This window comes from Nanorana parkeri, unplaced genomic scaffold (assembly GCF_000935625.1).
Source record: "Nanorana parkeri isolate BGI_ZX_2015 unplaced genomic scaffold, ASM93562v1 scaffold764, whole genome shotgun sequence".
In the NCBI taxonomy this organism is placed as follows: Eukaryota; Metazoa; Chordata; class Amphibia; order Anura; family Dicroglossidae; genus Nanorana; species Nanorana parkeri.
This window is the reverse complement of record NW_017307032.1, coordinates 494,671-513,949: the sequence shown is the minus strand read 5'-3', so window position 1 is coordinate 513,949 and position 19,279 is coordinate 494,671. Positions and strand designations below refer to the sequence as shown.

The following is a 19,279-nucleotide window of genomic DNA, read 5'->3' as shown; positions in this document are numbered from 1 at the left end:
CTGAACAAACCCTAAAAATAAAATATTGGCGTACAAAGGTATTTACAAATAAATAAAAAGTGACCCAGCACAATTCTAGTTTCCCTTTAAGCCTGTTTTAGAGCTCAGTCACTGGCATGTTTACATGTGGTTGTGTTGTACTGCTGGGAAGTGTAGAGATAGCATTGTAATTAATCATGTGTAGTAAGGAATACCACACACACAGCGGCAGGGGCCAGCACACTGGCTGAAGACTAAAAATCTTCATGTAGTATGTATGTTCTCCCAATGTTTTCATGGACTTCCTCCCAAAATCCAAACACACTCTGATTTCCACCCAAAAACGGTACACGACATGGTGGGACAATAGACTGTACATTAGGGACAGGGACTGACGCAGATTGATCAGTGCTCCCTATAAAGCTTTGAAGTAACCTGTCATACAACATTGAAGAAAAGTATTTAAATTAGCAAAATAAAAACATTTCTTCAGCTGCTCCAATTGGAAGAAGCAATAATCACCCTCCTGTTGTGCATAGCCGCGTCCTCTGTTGCTTTGGTGGAGTGCTGAGCACAGCAAACAATGCAATCCAGACACATGAAAACTAAAAATAAATGAACTGAAATGTATATGAAATGAAACCGCACACCCCGGGGGGTAACTTGGCAAACATTTGCTGCTATAACAGACCTAATATAAAAAATGGAGGAATGAGCCACTAAGACAATACAATACAAGCGCAAGAAAGACTGTTTTTCGATGGCTGACTTTGTACACAGATAAGATCGGAGTATATAATTTAAATGTAGCAGACTGTACTGCTGTATATGTATCATCAAATGACAATAGTGTATGGACCTGTCTGCTGATAACATCCAATTATGATCTGAAATTCTTAGGAGACTGAGAAAAACATAATTAGCTATTCATTGTCACCAGGGCTGTTGCCTCAAGCAGCATCTCTTTGGGTCACGTGGAGGGCAGCAGGCAAAGTGGCATGGCCGATCTGCTGTACAATGTTTGCTGTGTGCCTGCTGCCCCCTTTCTGGCCTGAGCGTCCTAGGTTGCTAAGAGCTGGGTGAGGAGATGTTTAAGGGCCATATACATCTCCACACCAAGCTCTTAGCAACATGGGACGCTCTGGCAAGCCCTCTGCCCAGTTCCTGGCAACCAGTGATGTCACTAGGCGGGACGCCGTCCAGAGCTGGGCATAGAGATGATGCAGAGGTCCAAATGCGCCCCCGGCAATTTTCCCACCCCACCCGGAGTATGCACCACCAGCAACAACCCCCCGGCCTCAGGTGGGAGGACTTTAAATAAAATATTTTGCATTTTTACAATTTTTTCGTGTTACTTTAATTTTTGTAAACACTTTTTAAAGACCCCTAATGTCACTAAGAGCCAGATAATGTAAACAGTGACACAGGAAGTGATGTAATACACATCACTTCCGGGTCCAGTGATCGAAGGAGATCAGCAGCTAGAAGCCTGCTGATCTCTCTCTGATCGATGCAGGAAGACCTGCCGTGTTGGTCTTGGGCCCGCACAGGGGACAGCGGAGCCTGGGGTAGCCAGCACACTGCGCCGATCGGTACAAGCGATCAGGCAGCTGTATAGATGCCGGATCGCTTGTATTTAAACAGCAATCACCTGCTGTTTACAACGGCACCAAGAACACGGCTGCGGCAGCTGTGTTTTCGGTATAACCACTTCAGAGGCCAGCCGTATATGTACGGCCACCCGCAGGAAGTAGTTAATATGTATGAAGGATGCAATCACTAAACCTCGTGCACAGGAAGTGAATTTTCGGCGATTCAGCATGAATCAGCCAAAATTAGCTCCGTTGGCGACCCTATTGCATGGGCAGACGTTGATCATTAAATTTACTTTTGCAGAAGGAACATGTTGGTTAACCTTTGCCCAAATGGCTCTTAAAGCAATCAGCGGCCACAGGCAATACAATGTAATCCGCTGTTATATTTTCTTTGTTCAGCCTGCATATTGAATAAAGAAAATATAACAGTCTATACCTTACTTAAGTCACTGCTGGGTGGGGGTGAGGGATTACTGTAGAGTGCCTCCTGTAGGCGCCGGCTGTCAGAATACAATAGGTGGCAGAAGAAATTCCTCTACCTGTGCTATTTAGCTTGGATGGAGAAAATCGAGTGAACAAGAACAAAATCTTACAGTGTATGACCAGGCTTGTCATGTGTGTTCTGTTGACTTTTTGAAGGATCCTATTAAAGGGAATTTAGCTCAACCACAAGTGAGTCTTAATGGAAACCTTGTATTTTCTCACACTGGAGTGTTCTGGAAACACATGACAACACCGATGGTGAAAATGAACCTTGGAGGACACTTGTCATAACAGTAACACATAGGCTGCCATTGCTGACTTTGTGAAAATGTCAGCTGCCTGGCTGCGTCTGGTTTTGGTTCTACTGTCTCTGAATCACTGATCTAGAACAAAGAAAGTGTAAATAAAAGTTTATCTAAAGGATGGCTGGGCAAATTAATTTGGAATTCTGGTGCCAGCAGGATTTTTTTTTTTTTAGGAGACAGCTCCAAATTTCCTGTGAATCGGCTAAAATTCTAACCGTGCATGGCCAACCTAAAGCGGACCTTCACACTCAAAAATCTAATTCTACCAATGCATCCCTCTGTGTATGATGATTAATAATATCATAGAAATGTCAGGTGTAAAATGCTGTGATTGTGAAATACTTACACTTGCAGAGCATTCACTTCCTGCTTTGAAAGGGCAAAATGAGTTTAGTTTCCCAAAGCAATGCACACTGGGATTGCCTTGTCATCAGTAGAGCATTGCTGGGAAATCTCATCTGAAATCTCACGAGATCTCAGGGAAATGTATTTTCCTCCCCTGAGATGATGTGCATGGTCACATGTCCTTGTCACATGTGCCAGAAATCCAGGAAGTAAAAGGAGAGCTAGTAATCTGCCCTTAATAAACAAGGCCACTGTCAGAAGACTGCGGAAGAAAAGAGAAATCAGGCATGCAAAGAATACAAAGCCGGCAATTCTCTAGAAGTATGTGTTTGTAGATTGTCATTACTAAACATTTCCAAAGGTATCTTTGTTGTTATTTTAAAGATATGGGTAAATGTCCTTTTAAAGGAGGGATTTCTCTCTCTATGGAGAGATTTACTCTCACTTCATGGTGTATCTACAGCAGGGGTGCCCACAATGTATTGTGTTAAGATCTACTTTTCAAAGGACAAGCTACATGAGATCTACCAACGAAAACAATAACCTACCTCGCTCTCTCTCTCTCTCTCCTGGCTCTCTCTCCTTGCTCTACTGGCTGTCTCTCCTCACTCTCCTGGCTGTCTCTCCTTGCTCATCTTCCTGACTGTCTTTCCTCGCTCTCTCTCACCTGGCTGTCATTCCTTGTTTTTTCTCCTGGCTGTCTCTCTTCGATCTCTTGGCTGTCTCTCCTTGCTCTCTCTTTCCTGGCTGTCTCTCCTCTCTCTCTTTCCTGGCTGTCTCTCCTCTCTCTCTCTCCCCCCGCTCTCTCTCTCCTGGATCACCTTGCTGTATTTTGCAACAGGCTGTGTAAACTAATATTCTTTGATGTAATACATAGCACTTCAACCACCAGAATCCACCAGAAAGGTGTCAGGGAGCTTGGCTCCGCAGACTCAGGCTAATAGGTAATCATGTGTGCACAGCTAAATAAATATACCAAAATGGAATAAAGGGGCCGCCATTCACACCCTTTGTGATCTACCAGCATCAGCTTTGAGAGCTACTGGTAGATCACGATCTACCTAAAGGGCACCCCTGATCTACAGGATGGGAAGTTAATGGAAATCTCTCTCCTGTGGGACACAGATAACAAAAAAACTTGACAGGGTTTTTTTTTTAACCATTTTTTACTCTATACAAAATGAAAAAAAAAAAAAAAAAGACTTTGCTTCAGCTATTCTCACATATAGAACTTATCTACGGATTTGTTCCAGGTCAGCAAATGGGCAAATGATGTTCACTAGTATAGGGGCATATCACTACAAAATGTTCAAATGAATATTTGCATGACGCTTAACGGTCACTTCCTTCAATGGAAGAGTATTGGAAAGAGGTTTTCCCAGTCTTGAAAAATGTAAAGTCTGCCAACATCTCCCCACTTGATCTACTACTCAGATATTTGAGCACACGGAGCTCCAAACAGCTCTGTGGCTACCAAGATTTAGAGGGCTGTTTGAGTCTCTTCAGTTGTACACAGATCACCATCGGAAACTCACTTCTAGAGCATTTCCGGGTGGCCTCAGGCATCAGTTGTGGAGGATCTGCTGAAGTCTAGAAGTTCCATGTTTTGGTAGACTCACAACTTCCAACCACAACAGCTGATCAGCAGAAGTCCCAAATGGGAAGGTCCCCAACATGCAGAGGGGGCGGCTCCAACTTTCATACTACTAAATAGTATTATTATGAATACAATGTGTTGTGCAGATGTATATCTGAATAGCAAAGATGTCAAAACCATTGAGAAATAAGACCCAACCTTGAAACATAATAGTTGGATAGTTGGACATTTGTATGAGTATTAATATTATGAAACAACTGTCGGTATTTGCTGATGTTGACTTTTCTAGATTGTATTTATTATTTTTTGTTGTTTTTTTTCTATTTTATGTTTTTGTAAGAACTATAAAACCATCAAGAGACTGTTAGAGATCAGCATGTAAGAGTTTGCAGTTATGCTTGCTTTGTACAGTGCTGCAGAATAGGTTTCTGCTACAGAACTCATTCATAATATATGATGGGGATTTATAGAATATGGATGTATAATTATCAGCATTATTATTAGCAGTATTAATAATTATTATCATCATGTCTGATCAAGAAATGCAGATTTGTGAATGAAGTATAAAAAGAAAGAACGTAACCCAGGAACAGTAATATACAGCAGCTTACCAGTCCTTTGATGCGATGGCTGCATTAGACTCTTACCCTATGCCTTTCACCGGGTGATCCTGCCAGTAACACACTTCTTGTCCTAGGGTGACAACACTCACCCACTGCACTGTATCATTGGAAAGTCATTGTGGTCACCTTAGTGGAGGAATATAAAAGTCCTCCCCCTCTCCTCTTCGTCATAACATAGGTGGGAGGTGTTCTGTAGTCCATAAGGATAGCTAACTGATAACACTCAGCAGCGGAGAAAAGCACAGAAAAGTTATCAGCTCACTAGTTTTACTGGCAGGACCAACTGTACTTTTCTGTACTTTTTGAACAAATATGGTACAGATAATAGACCAAAAGGTAGCAAAAGAGAAGTTCACTGTTAGGGCTCATTCCCATGCACGCAATACAGATGTATGGGCATACAGCTTACAACAAGCATGTATTTATGGCACCCAGGAGTCTCATATGTTGCAATGGGTTGTATGGGCACAATACGCTGTACGTGGGTGAGCACGTGTAAATGCATAACTTACGCCCATACACGTGTGAACGCCGCTGCCTGCGCATACACACGTACACCCACTTACAGCGTATTTTGTCCACACAATCCTAGGGACACAAAAACGCAACAGCTGGGGCTCCCGGGTGCCAGAAATACAGGCATATTCTATGCCCTATGCCCATATATTTGTATTTGCGTGCATAGGAATGACCCCTAAGAATGAACTTCTCCTTATTGCTACTTTTAGGTCTGTTATGTGTACCATTACAAGTGTTTTGTATAGTCGTCCATGTGAATGAGCCCTTTAGGGTTTAGATAAAAAAGATGATTGTATATAATAAACACACACAACTATATTATAAAACTATTAAAAGAACAGGATGTAACAAAGTAACAATCCTTGATCAAACAGTCCTCCCCAGGAAACTTGATTGCATGAGGCTGCACACATAAAATGCTCACAGGGCACATTTCCAGACAAAGACTTTTCCTAATGGCACCAGAAATATTTCTTTGTTTTGTTTCAATCTGTGCTTAAAATTCAAAGCTAGCCCAGGAGCCCTTGATTAAGCCCAGATTCCCTGAGCTGAGTAACAAACCCTAGACACACTTCCCTGCAACTTCTCTCCTACTCATGTCACACAGTTCAGCATCAGCAGTCTAGCAAAGTGTTAATGAGGCACTCAAGATCATGACATCAAAGTGAAGTAGTAGCCATCATTACCTTGTCTCCTAGGGGTAGCAGCCTTTTTGGAGCAGAAAGTAAATCCAATGCAAAGACTCAGCAGCAGTGAACACATCCAGGTGGGCTTTCCTAGCAGATCCATCTGGAAAGCAGATTTAAAGGAGGGGTTGGGAAATATAAAAAAGAAAAAGCTATTGTGACACAAAGTAGAACCCTGAAAAGAATCTTGAGGACCCCCAGTCTGTGACACGGACAGGATCCAGACAGCAGTGGTGGGAAGGGATGGTCAGGAACCCAGTAGATTTAGCACATGTGGGAGGAGGGGGGTGGTTGAGGCAGCCTAGGAGGGGCTCCCAGTCCGATTACATCCTACAAACAGCACAAGAAAGCAATTTACAACGTGTGTCTCTTCAGAGAACACCCATTTCCTCCCACCCACTCCAGACTACATCCCAAATTCACCAGCTGCCCCCCTCCCACCACTTCTCAGCATCTCCTGAACTTCTGATGGTGACCCTTCCCTGGTCTGCACTTCCAGCAGAAGAATGGACAGTCGAGGCTGGGCTGTGTGGAGTTAAGAAGATAACCCGCATTAATCTCCCAGATGGAGCTCTGAGATTGCTCCAGCCACTCAGACTAATAAACAACACGGAGAGATTAGGAGACACGGAGGATGGACGAGAGGCAGCTGAGTGGCAGGGGACCGCTCGGAGAATGTCACCTCTCCCATGGAGACCATTGATCGGGAAGGATCCCTCTACACTGCCAGGCACTCCGTCCAACAGGAGCATTTCATGTCCGCAAAAAGCTTTGATTGCCTAGAATTTGCGGGGATAGAAAACTCAAATGGCTTCTTACCAGTATAAGGACTGGGAAAGGGGGAGGGGGAGCTATCACTGACAAAACATGAGTCTGCCCCAAGAACTTACACTCCAATATGGGTGCCAAAGTTCTAAGATTGTATCTTGAGTAATGTGTTTGCTACATATCAACCAGCCCCTAAATTCGCTATCTCATATCAGTCAGACTATCATCTATCTATCTGTCTGTCTATCTATCTATCTATCTATCTATCTATCTATCTATCTATCTATCTATCTATCATCAATATATCAGTATTCTATGTACTGTATCATGTCAACCAGCCCCTTAATTATGTTTTAATCTCATATGAGTCAATTCACCTATTTATCATATATCAACCAGCCCGTTAATTAGCTATTTTATATTCTAGCTGTCTATCTCTCTCCCTGTCTCTTTCTCACTATCAGTCAGTATTCTACTATAGGTCAACCAGCCTCTTATTTAAGTTTTAATCTGACATGAGTTAATCTATCTATCTATCTATCTATCTATCTACAATTGTTTTCTATGTGCCTTGCTAACACCACAACATGGGTGTAATGTGCGGTGCAGGGCAATGCGCAAAAAAAGTGCTGCATTTTTCCACAGAGCAATGGACTGCACAGCAGAACAGTACACCATACACTCCAAATGAATTTTAAAAAAAAGTAAACAGTGTGATGCACTAGAAGAGCACATCATACCACCCACCAGAAATCATACAGCACATTAGCCTGCGCGCTAAAACTTAGTGTTTTTGAGGGAATCGAGAGAATATTCTCCATTTAGTCCGCCGAGTGCAGCAAGCTTAAAGGAGAACTATGAGGTGAGTGGTTTTCACTCACCTCATAGTTCTAGGGACCTGTGACAATGAGACTGTCACAGGTCGGCTCAGTAGATTCGGAAGTGAGCGAACACATACCGGTGTTCACTCACCTCTCGATCCTGTCACGGCTCTCTGCCGTGACAGGGGAGGGGCTGGATTCCCCCCTCCCCGCTCCGCCAGCGCTGACTGGCGGAACGGACGGGGGAGGGTACAGGTGGCTCTGCCTTTAGATGGGCAGAGACAGCTGTCAGTCACGCAGCTGGGTGGATCCAGACATAATTGTCGGGATCCGCTTCAACTGCGGCATCTCACTATACCTCGAGTAGCTGCTTGCTGTATACTGCGGCTTATCAGTATACCGCGAGCTACAGCTCGCGGTATACTGAGCCTAGGGTGACGGGAGGACGCTAGTTTGTGTCCTCCCGTTACCCTAAGGAGAACTATGGGGAAAAGACTTAACCCCATAGTTCTCCTTTAAGGAACAAAGCATCTCTTATCAGTCAATAATGAATCTGGTTATGTGTTATTTATGTAATCTTTCATTTACCTAACATAAGTCAGCCAATTAATTAATCTAAATAGCATCCCTAAATCAGTCAATTAATTCAAAGATTATCTATCTATCTATCTATCTATCTATCTATCTATCTATCTATCTATCTATCTATCTATCTATCTATCTCATCTGGGTAGCTATATGTTATCTTTCTTTCTTCACTCTGTGTATATGTAATCTATGATCTACCTCACAAAAGTCAGCCAGTGACTTCATTAATCTATTATATACAACATATCAATCAGCCAATGAATCCATCAATTGATCTTTCTTTCTGTCTTTCGCAGGTGACAAGGAATAATCTGACTGCCGAAAAGGTCTTTGCAGAACATCTTACCATGACATGCATGCTTGGTTCAGCTGAGTCTGCATAATTATACCTTGAAGGAGGAGGAAGAGGAGAAAGACATCCCCAAAGGTAGCTATCTAAGGCTCCATTCACAAAGCGGTTGCATTTTTTGCACGTTTATCTGCGCAGCACGAAAACGTGCAAATTTTAAAATACATGCGGATTCCGCACGTTTGCGGCTACTACTATACTATGCAGAATATCGCCCACACAACGCGCAGGTGAGAACATGATACATTGGAATGTATTAGTTGTTATGTTTAGCGTGATTCCGTGTGTACGAATATGCACAGAAAACCGCTAATGTGTGAATGGAGCCTAAGGGGGAATATCCAAACCAGCCAATCCATTATTCCCACATTTTGTCTTTGGGTACCTTACAGAGACCCCGTCACCAACTTAAAAAAATTGCAGGTAAAATCACAGTTCAAGTATTTTAATTGCTTAGTTTCCATATTTAAAAGAGAACTAAAGCTAAACCATTTTTTGGCTTTAGTTCTCTATTGGGTCAAAGGAGTATATTTGCTATTGTCCTCCTCAGCATATACTGCCGGGATATTGCCCGCTATTTGCTGACAGCGCAGAGCCGTGCTGAAGCCAGGAAAGATCCCAACAATATTATCAGGATCCACCCCGCTGCCTGATTGACAGTTGGGTCAGCCTCTCTGGAGCCAGAGCCAGCTGTGCCCGCCCCCTACTCTGTCTGCCTCTTCAATGAGCACTGGAGAAACAGAGAGGGGGGGGGGGATCCCTGCGGGGAGCAATAACTGACAGTCACTGCTCTCTGCAAGGAGAAACTGTGCGCTGAAGGATCAGCAGTTTGTGATCGCTCAGTTCTCTATCTATAGAGCTGCAGTGTCACACGCTGGCACTTTGATGTTTACATTTTACTCTCCTGATAGTTCCCCTTAAAGTGACAGCTCTGAGTCTGTTGGAGTTGCTGACATCTCATCCAATATGGAGGCACCCTGCAGCAGTCTCAGTGCTTTTGGACTTCTACACAGGGGAGGAATTTACAGGTAAAGAACATGCATAAAATGTAATAAATGTGCATATAATTGTATAGGAAGATTTTTTTTTTACATGAATTAGTCTGGTGACAGGCGTCTTTAAAGATGAACTCCAGTACCCCCACACCACAAGGGCTAACTGCTCAGTTCTCTCAAGGGGCCAGAATACAGAAGATATGCTCACCTGATCTTCGGTCCAGCGGCAGTGACCGCTCACCTTTCTCTCTCTCCCTCCGCTCCGGCTATGGTATGTCCCTCGCATCCTCAAGTCTAATGCAGGTAAATAGATATCCATTAGACGGATTGATGATGTCAGTGAGGCTTAGACCGCTGGAGCCCGGATAAGGTGGTGACCGGTCTAGCAGCCAGGCGTGCCTAAGGAATAAGTGAGTATATATATTTTTTTTATTTGAGCCCACTGGACTAAAATAAGCAGTTACCCTTGCAGTGCTGAGGTAGCCCCAACACAAGGGTTAACTTTTCAGATTCCTGGAGTTCCTCTTTAAAGTAAAATTGTCATTAGAGAAATATACACTATATTGCCAAAAGTATTGGGACACCCCTCCAAATCATTGGATTCAGGTGTTCCAATCACCTCCATGGCCACAGGTGTATAAAGCCAAGCACCTAGGCATGCAGACGCTTCTACAAACATTTGTGAAAGAATGGGTCGCTCTCAGGAGCTCTGTGGATTCAAGCGTGGTACCATGATAAGTTGCCATCTGTGCAATAAGTCCATCCGTGACATTTCATTGCTACTAAATATTCCACGATCAACTTTAGCCTTACATCACCAAGTGCAATGCAAAGCGTCGGATGGAGTGGTGTAAAGCACGCCGCCACTGGACTCTAGAGTGGAGACGTGTGCTGTAGAGTGATGAATCACGCTTCTCTATCTGGCAATCCGATGGACATGTCTGGGTTTGGCGGTTGCCAGAAGAACGATATTTGTCTGACTGCATTGTGCCAAGTGTAAAGTTTGGTGGAGGGGGGATTATGGTGTGGGGTTGTTTTTCAGCGGTTGGGCTTGGCCCATTAGTTCCAGTGAAGGGATCTCTTAAGGCATCAGCATACCAAGACATTTTGGACAATTTCATGCTCCCAACTTTGTGGGAACAGTTTGGGGATGGCCCCTTCCTGTTCCAACATGACTGCGCACCAGTGCACAAAGCAAAGTCCATAAAGACATGGATGAGCGAGTTTGGGGTGGAGGAACTTGACTGGCCTGCACAGAGTCCTGACCTCAACCCAATAGAACACCTTTGTGATGAATTAGAGCGGAGACTGCGAGGCTGGCCTTCTCGTCCAACATCAGTACCTGACCTCACAAATGCTCTTCTGGAAGAATGGTCCAACATTCCCATAGACACACTCCTAAACCTTGTGGACGCCTTCCCAGAAGAGTTGAAGCTGCTATAACGCAAAGGGTGGGCCAACTCAATATTGAGCCCTATGGACTAAGACTGGGATGCCATTAAAGTTCATGTGCGTGTAAAGGCAGGCGTCCCAATACTTTTGGCAATATAGTGCTGTTGAACTGAATGTAGGACATTCTCATCCTACATTCTCACTATATAGTGAGTCACTTTCCTTGAACAAGCATACAGGCAGGTATCATTGATATTACTGACTGCTTCCTTATTAAATGTTTCCTTCCCTTTTGTATCAGCGCAGTCACACTAATGAGCTTCTCCAGAAGTCAGAACTGCTGCTTGCTGCCCCCTGGGGAACCAGTCTACATCGTCCGATCATTGAACTGGACTGACAGATCACAGCAGAATTACAGAGCAAAAAGTCTTTTTTTTTTTTTTTCAACCTGCAGGCTGAACAAAAAAATGATTATTATCATTGTTGTTATTATTATTTAGTATTTTTAATATTATAATACATGGATTTATATAGTGCCAGCAGTTTGCGCAGCGCTTTACAAAATGGAGGGAGTCAGTAAGTACATTTACAATACAATATCCATACAAGAGGGTTAAGACTAAGAGGGCCCTCCTTACAGATCCCTCCATCCATGCTAAACAGCGTGGAGGGACAAATTTATCCGCTGGGCTGATGTATTTTGTCAGCGGCGGAGTGCCGCTGTCAGAATAGCCGAAGAGCAATGCCAGCTGATTGGCTGGCATCACTGTTCGCCAAACAATTTCCATCTGGCTTCTTCGATTTTCTGATCGATAGATGCTGGAGAGAACAGTGGCGACAGGGCCCCCACCGACACAATTGTGCCAAGTTCATCAAGACCCAGACAAAATTCGAACAGTGTATGACCAGCTTTAGAGGTGGACATCATATTGTTGCTATGGTTGTGGAAAGCTCCAAACTCCGAACTTAGAAGTCATTATCTCCCAACACAACTCCCCAGATTAAACAAGGTATGTGCAGGCACCTTTTGAGTTGTTACTTGAAGACCTTGATCCAAGCAATCGATGTACTTTAATGTACAGAAAATATTAGTTACATTGTTATTAATCAAGCCTAATGTATCTCCATCTAATGTAAGATAATATAAGCTCTGCTAGCCTTAAACACAATAGAGTTCACATATCAGAAGAATCAGCTCCCTCGCCTGCAGGGTATTTATCTTCTTCTCTTGGATGTGACTAGTCTTTGATAAGGAACTGCAGAGAAAAAGAACACAGGCAAGCTTTGTTTTGGCCTTAATTGGGATAGAATTGAAATGAGGTGTTGTAACGAGGCTTAGCAATGGATGGGGAGCAAGGTCAATGAGTCCTCTGGGAAGAGGGTGGAAAGACGGAGCAGATAGGGATCCTCATCAGATAACAACCTCTATTGCTCCACCGAGGGATGATGTGATCTATAGTACAGGCTTCAATCCCAGCTAGAGCTGTCACTCTTATGTATTTACGTTGCTGCCTTTTTTGGTGATCAATAATATAACCCAATAAGAGCAATCTAAAATGGGATTGATTTTTCTGTGTTTAGGATATTGACTATTTTATGCCTGGCAGCTTTACCACGTTCGTTACCAGAGTAGATTTTTTAGGGTTTTCAGATGCGACTGCAAACTGTGCTTTCTATATAGATAAATTAGGTCTTCATCTTTTTGTTTCATATTAGTCCATGTAATAAGCAAATGTGGCCAAAAATATAATAAACACATTTTCGTGGGTACTATCTATCAATTGTTTTTACATACCAAATGCCAGAGGTTATCTGTTTCTTAGTAATACAAATTATCCTAACATCTCCTTCTCACAGATATAATTCAATTTTCAGTACAGGTTGTCACAGTGATCACATGACCAGGAGTTACATTAATCGGCTCATTGGATATCACAGTGGGACCCCAGTTGTCCAGTAACACCATCTCTGGTCAAGGTTATATTTTGACATTATGCTGCTGTAGCCCCTATAGATATAGATATATGTGTTCATGTGTATATGTGCGATCACAGTGATTCATGTTCCTGACTGTGAACAGTTAATGGCCTCTGTGTGCCCTGGAGGCGGAGATTTATGGGAGTTGGAGTGCAGAGCAGAGACTGGGATTGTGCAAAAGTGATCTCTGAAACTACCGCTCCCAGAAGGCTATGCAGGAGAAAGGAGGAGTTTTAAGTGTGGTGGCTGCTGGGCGCGCGCAGTCTGGGATCATCATCTGAAGAGGAAAGACCTGTGCAGCCATGTGTGGACTAAGACTGTGAGAGACAGAGCTGTGTGGTTACCGCTGATATCCAATAAAGGGACATATTTACTCTCAAAAAAATCGAGTGCTGGTGACTTTTTACCTTTTTGCTGATATACAGGGACACACAGGCTCTGTGCAGCGGTGTAGAGAGAGACTGACACTGAATCGGACGGGACCCGATCGAGTGCCTGAAGGGGGTCCGGTGACGCGGTGACCGCAAAGGACGAGGAGGCCTAGTTGCGTGGCCGAACCAGCCGCCGGAGTAATTCAGCCGCCCAGCTGAGAGAGGAGCCAGACGGAGCTAACTGAGATGACTGCAAACATCCTGGATGACTGAAGACTTTCTATCAAGGACCCAGACGACTTCCCCTACGGAGCCTGAGCTGCAGAGGGATAGAGGATCTCCAGCATCTGCTACCAGTTTCATCTGTGCACACTGACCTGAGGATTGGTGAGAGGCCTCTGGCCACATTGAAAACCTATTTGCTGTTCATACCTGCACCACAGTAAGGGCCCCAACGCCGGCTAGCTCAGGACATTACTACTGGCCAGTAGTCTAGGAGGGGTTGGGCATTGCTAAAGGGACATCTTAAAGGGGCATACACCTCATTACAGAGAGAACATTTAAAGACAATTGGCCTCACATACATCCGTGCTGACAGCAGATAGTTGCAGTTACTGAGTTGCGGAGTGCCTCAGCTTGTTGCTACACATTATTGTTGGGTATTGTTGTCATTTTTACTGTATCAAAGTCATTCATATCTGATTTGTCAGTAAATTTGTTATAAAACTGTTCCAAGGTGTGTTGGTGTGCTGTGGATCCACGGTTAGGGCGGTACATTGGTGCAGGGGGATAGAAATATACGGTTATTCAGCGGCTCCTTAGGGGGTGAGCGCTACACTGCCTTAAGTACACCAGAAAAATTTAATTATGTACAAGCTCCATCCATCATGTGATCATTTAAACAAATCGGATGGGGGCGGGTACAGCTGGCTCTGCCTCTAGATAGGCAGAGCCAGCAGTCACTCATGCAGCTGGGTGGATCTTGACAGTAATGTCGGGATCCGTCCCAGCTGCGGCAGTCTCAGTATACTGCGAACTGCAGCTCGCCATATACTGAGCTTTGGGTCACAGGAGGAGGCTAGTATATGTCCTCCCGTGACCATCAAGATGTAACAACTCTGCTACACAGGCCTAGGATCACAACTGCGGAGTGGAGATCTAACAGTCAGTTCAGCAAGTGGTCCCTTCAGCACTTTTAGATAAGAGTTCAAGACCTTTACATCATGTCTGACCGTGGGTTGAATCTAAGTAGTAATATGAGCTGGAATTGACGGGGTTAATGTGTGAGAGTGACACCCGATGGTGCTCTCTGGTACAACACTTGTGATGGTTTAGTGGGCAACACACATTAGGATATTAACAAGCAGCTAGGTAATGATTTGTATGAATAAAGATGTTGTCTTAGGATATCACCTACATGTCCAGTATCATCAGTAGGTGGTATACTCAATATAACAGTTCCCAATCACACACTATAATAGTTACGTACGTTTTGATTAATCAAGATGTGAATTTTACAATGATTAGCGTTAATGGCAGTCTAGCCCAGATACTTGCGGTTGTAGGAGCCTCTATATGGAGTCCCTCCTAAGGTTTCCTGTGGCTGACTGCTACCTGGCCCCTAGATCACTCCTCCATGTTTGTGTGGAAATGGCTACGAGGTACTCTGGTTCTGAGGGGTTAGCCCACGCAGTTGTGCTGGAGCAATGCTGCTCTCGGTCCGCCTGTACGGTCTGCGGTTGCAGAGTGTGAATCTTCGGCGTTCACTGTTGCAAACAGTAGGACGCTGAAGATTTGTTTGGCCTCGACTTAAGAAGCCTGTTGCGCCTGCGCCAAGGGAAGCCGATGCCCGAGGTGCGCGTGCGCCGAGTGGAGAGAGCCGGGCCCGCTGTGCGCATGCGCGGTGGCGGATCGCGATCCCGGGACGGAACCCGGTAAGTCTCTTACACAAGAGAACTATGGGGAAAAACACTTACCCCATAGTTCTCTTTTAAGTCTTAAAAATCAATTTAAAAATGTATCCTTTTTGTGTATCACTCGGCTGTAGATCCTCAAATCATCTCTGAATTGGTGCTGACACTCTCCTTCCTTCTAGAAGGGGGCTACTTTTTCCCCCATGGCCCCTGTGTGTGTGTTGTAAAGTAGCTGTTTACTATGCTGCAAGTCAATATATAGACGTTTGCTTATGAATTCGGAGTGCAGGTGTCTTTATCTTGTGTTGTAAAGTAGAACGAAGCACAGTATACAGAAGAGTGCGACTACCTACAAATGCTCAATGAGTGAATTAATAATCTTAATAATAATGATAAAGCGCAGCCTATTAGCTGAATGATTAAAGTGAAAGTGGCAGAAGTGTGACTTACATTTGTAGGTAGTCGCACTCTTCTCTATACTGTGTTTCGTTCTAATTATTGCATGGGGTTCCTCTCCCGTTCGTTTGAAGAGTTTATGCACACCTGCTCTTACATAGCCAACGAGTGAAAGATTTGTCCACATCCCAGCTTTACATATATATTTTTTGTTCCAGATTGTGTTGTAAAGTAGTCACCGCTCCAAGCTCACTCCCAGGATGGACAACAATCTTATGTTTAGTTTACTAATTTGTATTGAGATTGTAGTCCATCACAGGAGTGAGCTTGGAGCAGTGGCTAATTTACAACACACACAGGGACCATGGGGAACAAAAGTAACCCCCCTCCAGAAGGAAGGACAGTGCCAGCACCAATTCAGAGATGATTTGAGGATCTGCAGCTGAGTGATACACAAATAAGATACATTTTTGTTAAATGTTAAGGTAATTGAATACATTTTTAAGATTTAACTCCTAAGTTAAGTGGCACTTTAAGACTTCTTTAAATATCTCCTGCGCCCCTTCTACCTGTTGTCTTGCTTAATTTAGTGGTTAATGTACAGAGTTGACTAGAAGGGGAACAAAATAAAGAAAAAAGTTATCAAACTACGGATATTTTATTGCATGCGGCTGACCAACTCCCACCCTCACAACTTATATCATATTCATCTCATAGAGTACAATATTAGGGGTACAGTGCGGGCCAGAAGAAATATATTTGGGGGTATATTTAAAACAATTGCAAAATGAGCAAACAGTGGGACCAGTCAATGGGGAAAGCAAATGTCATTCTGGTGTGCATCACTAAAGGTCACCAACAGGAGGAAGGAACTACTGATTGCCCTTTGCAGAGCTTTAGATAGACCTCATTTAGAATACTGTGTGCAGTTCTTGAGTCCTCACACAGAATTTGATACAATGGAGAGGGTCCAGAGATGAGGAACAGAAATGGTGAAAGGTCTGAGGAATATAACATATTAGAAGAGACTGCATGAATTTACTGTGTACAGCCTTGAGGAAATAAGGGGGAGGGGGCCATGACTGAAACATTTTAATACATGAAGGGTGTGAATAAGGTTCAGGACCGCTGCTTGTTCCTATAAAATACTGTATTTGACCTTTTTTTCATCCTTTGTTACATCTCAGTCCTGCTGATCTCCTCCAGCCTCTTTCAGCCGCTACCTGTCTACATGCACTTGCTGCTAGCAATGGCAGCACATCAGCAGCACATCATTGCTCTGGATAGGTTTCTTGATGGTGTCAGCTGTAGACCATGTCTGTGCAAAAATTATTTTAAGTTGCAGGTTTTGTTAATTTAAATATAAACTCTAGGATAGGGAACTATTGTTTAAATCCAAGAGTCGTGTGTATTCTTACTTGAATCTTGGCGTGCTTATGTATTTTTCCAGATCTTTGCAGTTATCCAGTTTGAAACTTTTCTTCTGTACAGGAGCTTCAATGCAAAGACAATTTGTTAGATCCTCTCATCCTGCCTGTGCCTCTGATTGCTGCATGAGTCAGTAGAGTTTGCTGATTGCAGAATCTGCAGAAACTGACACTGTATGTTCGGAAGTGTCAGATTCCTGGTCCCCTGCTGTGTTCAATGGTTCAATCTGCTGGCCCCTAGGACATTACTGAGTCCTCTGGTGATGTAGGGTTTGGCCGGAGAGACCACGGAGCACAGTGACGGACCTGGAAACCTCAACACTCCCCAAAATGTCACTTCTGAAGATTCTTGGGTGGGCAATTTCTCCGTAATACTATGGCAATCAGTAGCCACAGCCTACAGGAGAGGTGAATATTTAAAACTAGCCGTACATGGCTTGAATTTTGTCTGATTCCTGCTCCATTGACTGAAATTGGGGCTTTTGTGGCCTGTCCACACCAAAGTCGATTTAAATATGGACTGAGCTGGGTGTAACATTCTAGGCTGAAAATTGACTATAAGCTATCAGATGCAGTTACTGTTCAGGGTGTTGCGGCTGCTTAATACATTAGCTGGCAGAGTCTGCTCTAAGCATGCTTATTAACATAGATGGGGAAATCAAGTTATTTTCTCTTATTCAGACTGCTAGCTGACGAGAGAAAGTCTATACATGTGTGGATAGCTTTACTTCTTTGCAGGGAGCCCTTTTTTCCAGGTATTAGCTTTAGTGACATAACTACTTTAATAAACTGGTGCTGGAGGTACTTCAGTGTACTTATCCTACATCCCTTTATTGGGCAAATAAGGACAGGAATTACCCAATGTGAGGCCTGGCTGAAAGAGACCCTTTCAAGGTAGTGGGAGTAAGCTTCAAGATTGCCCTTTATGATCTGCAGTGATGTGATAATTAACATATTAATAATTCAACAACAATATTCCTATAAGATTATAGAGCATCTAATGTATTGTATGCATGTTATTTACCCTTAAAAGCCTCCAAAAGCCCTGAGATTGCTGCTGGGTGCTGCCATCTTGGCGGTGAAAGTGAAATTCCCCTTCACTCCTCCCCCAGCAGCAACGCTAAAGGTAGCAGAGAGAGAGGAGAAGGGGGTGGGGGTAGAGGAGCTTGACCAGCATGTACAATAATTCGACACCCCCAGTAGAGGAGAGGGCTTTGACTTAGGAGGGAGGTGCTAGGGAATTGACTTCCTGATCAAAATTGTCTAGTCATATCTTCTAGCTTGTTTAAAGGCACGTTGCACGTCAATGACAAATCATATATGGAACGGAAAAACCACCGCAAGTAAGCATTTAAAGTGCTTGATTTTGTTACTGTTTATAGAAAGAGTGTTTTTTGAAAGATGCAAATGCCGGCAGAAGGTGATGTCTCTAGGACCCATCACAACCAAGAGAACAAGAGATCCTGCCAGCTAGTTTAACTCTCCAGCATCATATCAATTTTGGGTTAATCGAGTCTTTCATTAGCAGGACCATATTGTTGGTTTATTATTAATAAAGTTGTTGGTAGCCATTTTCTATGTTATCCATCAGAAAGGGGCCGGTATGCTTATTTTGTACATTTTGACAAACTAACAAGCGTTTAAGTGGTGTAGTGATTCCGTTAGGAGAACCTTGTTAAATAAGCAATGAGATGTAGAGATTTAAAAGTGAATTATTTGGGATAATCAATGTGTTTTTGACATATCAGTCCCTCTTTTCAGGCATGGCTGTTATTTTCAATTCTAATTGGCCATCCTTGTTGAAAACACCATTCATTATGGCAAATAACAATCTTATAGCGTAGAGAGTTGAGTCTGTATATTAGAAACTTGCTTCAGGATGCAAGAAAAACATTTTTTGTATGTTACCTTCACTTCTTTAATAGGGTAGTAATATGCTGGAGGGAGAGCTCTTTATTGTTTTCTTAAGGGCTTGTTCACACCAGCCCCTTTGGGTAGCATTGCCCAAGGCAGTCTCAACACATGCAGAAGCCAACTTGCCTTATGTCCTATTAGTTCAATTCACACCAATGCTCTGCTATAGCATATTACAAGGCTCTGCACGCAGTGTAAGATAAACTGTAAAGTTTCATAAATTTAAAAGTTGAGAT

General features: G+C 43.4%; 1 protein-coding gene across 1 annotated transcript in view; it reads right to left on the bottom strand.

Moving 5' to 3' along the window:
- Positions 1-6,333, bottom strand: part of EGFLAM (EGF like, fibronectin type III and laminin G domains) — a 117,622-nt gene extending 111,289 nt beyond the window's left edge. Inside the window, exon 1 of the mRNA XM_018564600.1 lies at positions 6,133-6,333. Coding sequence (XP_018420102.1) covers positions 6,133-6,235 — 103 coding nt within the window. The 5' untranslated portion in view covers positions 6,236-6,333. The remainder of the gene's footprint in view (positions 1-6,132) is intronic.
- Between the last annotated feature and the right edge of the window lie 12,946 nt (positions 6,334-19,279).